At 38.0% G+C, this 2,195-nt stretch overlaps 1 protein-coding gene across 11 annotated transcripts in view; it reads left to right on the top strand.

The window, feature by feature from the left end:
- The window catches only part of LOC106875466 (histone-lysine N-methyltransferase, H3 lysine-79 specific), a 181,886-nt gene that overhangs the window by 120,757 nt on the left and 58,934 nt on the right, over positions 1-2,195 (top strand). For 7 of the 11 annotated variants that reach the window (XM_052976331.1, XM_052976326.1, XM_052976324.1 and 4 more), the window contains one exon: positions 1,827-1,901. The exons of the other annotated variants lie outside the window; for them this stretch is intronic. In XM_052976331.1, coding sequence (XP_052832291.1) covers positions 1,827-1,901 — 75 coding nt within the window. The remainder of the gene's footprint in view (positions 1-1,826; positions 1,902-2,195) is intronic. 11 annotated transcript variants of the gene reach the window in all.

The raw sequence follows: 2,195 nt of genomic DNA, 5'->3' as shown, positions 1-2,195 counted from the left end.
ACATACATATATATACATACATATATATATACCCACACATACAAATATATAGATACATGTATGTGTGTGTATGTATATATATAATGCACAGTATTGATGTTCTATTTAATGCCCACTATACTACTTGTCCTCAACACTACTTTTCTGCTTTACATTAACTTCTCTATATAACATCTCATGCTCTCATCTCAACACACAGCGATCACCCATTATCTATTATCTCAATCAACAGCAAATTTTATTTGTTTCTGTTGTATAAGTCAGCCAAAAACTTTAGGGTTGAAGCACAGGATCATTATGGGAACACTTTTCCGTTCATCTTGAACCTGGGACTTCAGAGAGCTAGTGGTTCATGCTTTGAAAGGAATGGCTTGGTTCTGCATTGGAAAGAATGACTGTGTGCTTAAGAAGTTTCCTTCGCAACCCACATGGTTCCTGGTTCAATACTTTCAGCAAGTATCTTTTACAAAAGCCATGAGTTGACCAATGCCTTAATTGGAATTTGATAGATGGAGGTTGAATGGAATTCTACCATGTATTTCAAAGGATATAAGCATAGTGAGAAACCAAGAATTCTGTGATACTCTCTTGTTACTCTGACTGGCAGAAATACTGTGAACCATCAAGAGGGTTTTTGGGAATCTGTAACCAAGAATGCTATTAATCTTCCATCTATCTATCTTCTCCATCCACTATTCCTGGAAAGTATCCTCAGGCACCTTTTCTTTAGGTTTCTATCAGAAGCAATCATCATTAAACTTTCTGGCCTTGTTCCTAGGTGTGACCACCTGAGACTAGGGATATTATCTGTCTTGTTCTCAGCCTTTCACCAGGTTTCCTACAGGTTGACTCGGCTTGAAGACCCCATCTTGTGATTCTTTTCTGCAGTATTCTAATCACATATCCATAGTTCATGGACAAGTAGTGACTCGACTTGGAGCAACCTCTGAGCTATGCAATCTCTCAAGTAGCTTTACTCCAGAGATCTTCTCGAGGAACTCCATTTTGGCTACTTGTATTTTTAGTCTTTCAGTCATAGATTGCAATATACAGAAATAGGAGTTTAGTATGGGGTCTGAAAGATATGACGGTGAGGATACTGGGAAAAAAGAGGCAAGTGGATCTTGTGGAGATTGGCTATGGCACAATCCAGAGAAGCTGGGGGCAATGTAATTGTGACACAAAAGGCAAAGAGGAAATGTCAAGCCTGCAACTTAGTTACAGGAGAGAATCATTGGCAATAAGTCATTGGCCATCTTTTCTGATGTGGGTCTTGGATGTTATTTGATTATCAACCATATTAGATAAAGCTCACCACATATATACTAAAGGGTTTTGTGTTCTAATCAAGCTGAAACCCAATCAAAAAGCAAAGGAAAAAACATGTAGCATATATGTATGAAGACTGAAAACTGCCTGAAAATTACAAATGCTGCTCATGTAAAAGATGTTAAAAAGGAAGAGGAATTTCTATTGAGGACATGTAGTAAGGTGGATAGTGACACCAATGTGTTCATGCAGATATCTACCTAACAATATGAATATGTGTGTATGTGTATATATGTATACATACTTAAATACGTATATGTTATGTATGATATATGTATTGATATACATATTATATCTCTCCTGTTTTGTGTGTGTGTGTACATGCTCGTGTGTATAGGATATTTAGTAGTTGATTGATTTCGATTAATTGCATTACTCATTGTAGTATGCACGCGCACACACACGTGTGTGTGTGTGTGTTTGTATGTATGTGTATTCTTCTGTGACGTGGTATTTTCCTGTGCAGTGGGTGACTATTTCAACCTTGTATTCCATAGGATGAAACCATGAATAGAAGAGATAAAAAGGGCAGAACTACTACATTAAAGGACAATGCTGTACTCAATGGCCAGGTCAGCTAACACACTCTGTTGTCCTCTGATGCTCTCTCTCTCTCTCTTTTTCTCTCTCATGACTTTCTCATCTCTCCCTCTCACCCCTCTTTGTCATCTCACTCTCTCATCTTTCTTTCTTACCCTCTCATGTTATTAAGCTTACAGATTTTGCTGTGTTGCAGATATGGATTATGCACACTTCACCACAAAATGTATATTGGGTACCTTAATGTATACACATGTAAGCCACCTCAGGTTGTGTGTGTGTGTGTGTGTGTGTGTGTGTGTGTGTGTGTGTGTGTGTGTGTGTGT

Source organism: Octopus bimaculoides, chromosome 24, assembly GCF_001194135.2.
Source record: "Octopus bimaculoides isolate UCB-OBI-ISO-001 chromosome 24, ASM119413v2, whole genome shotgun sequence".
NCBI classification, from domain to species: Eukaryota; Metazoa; Mollusca; class Cephalopoda; order Octopoda; family Octopodidae; genus Octopus; species Octopus bimaculoides.
This window is presented reverse-complemented; position numbering and strand designations above follow the sequence as displayed.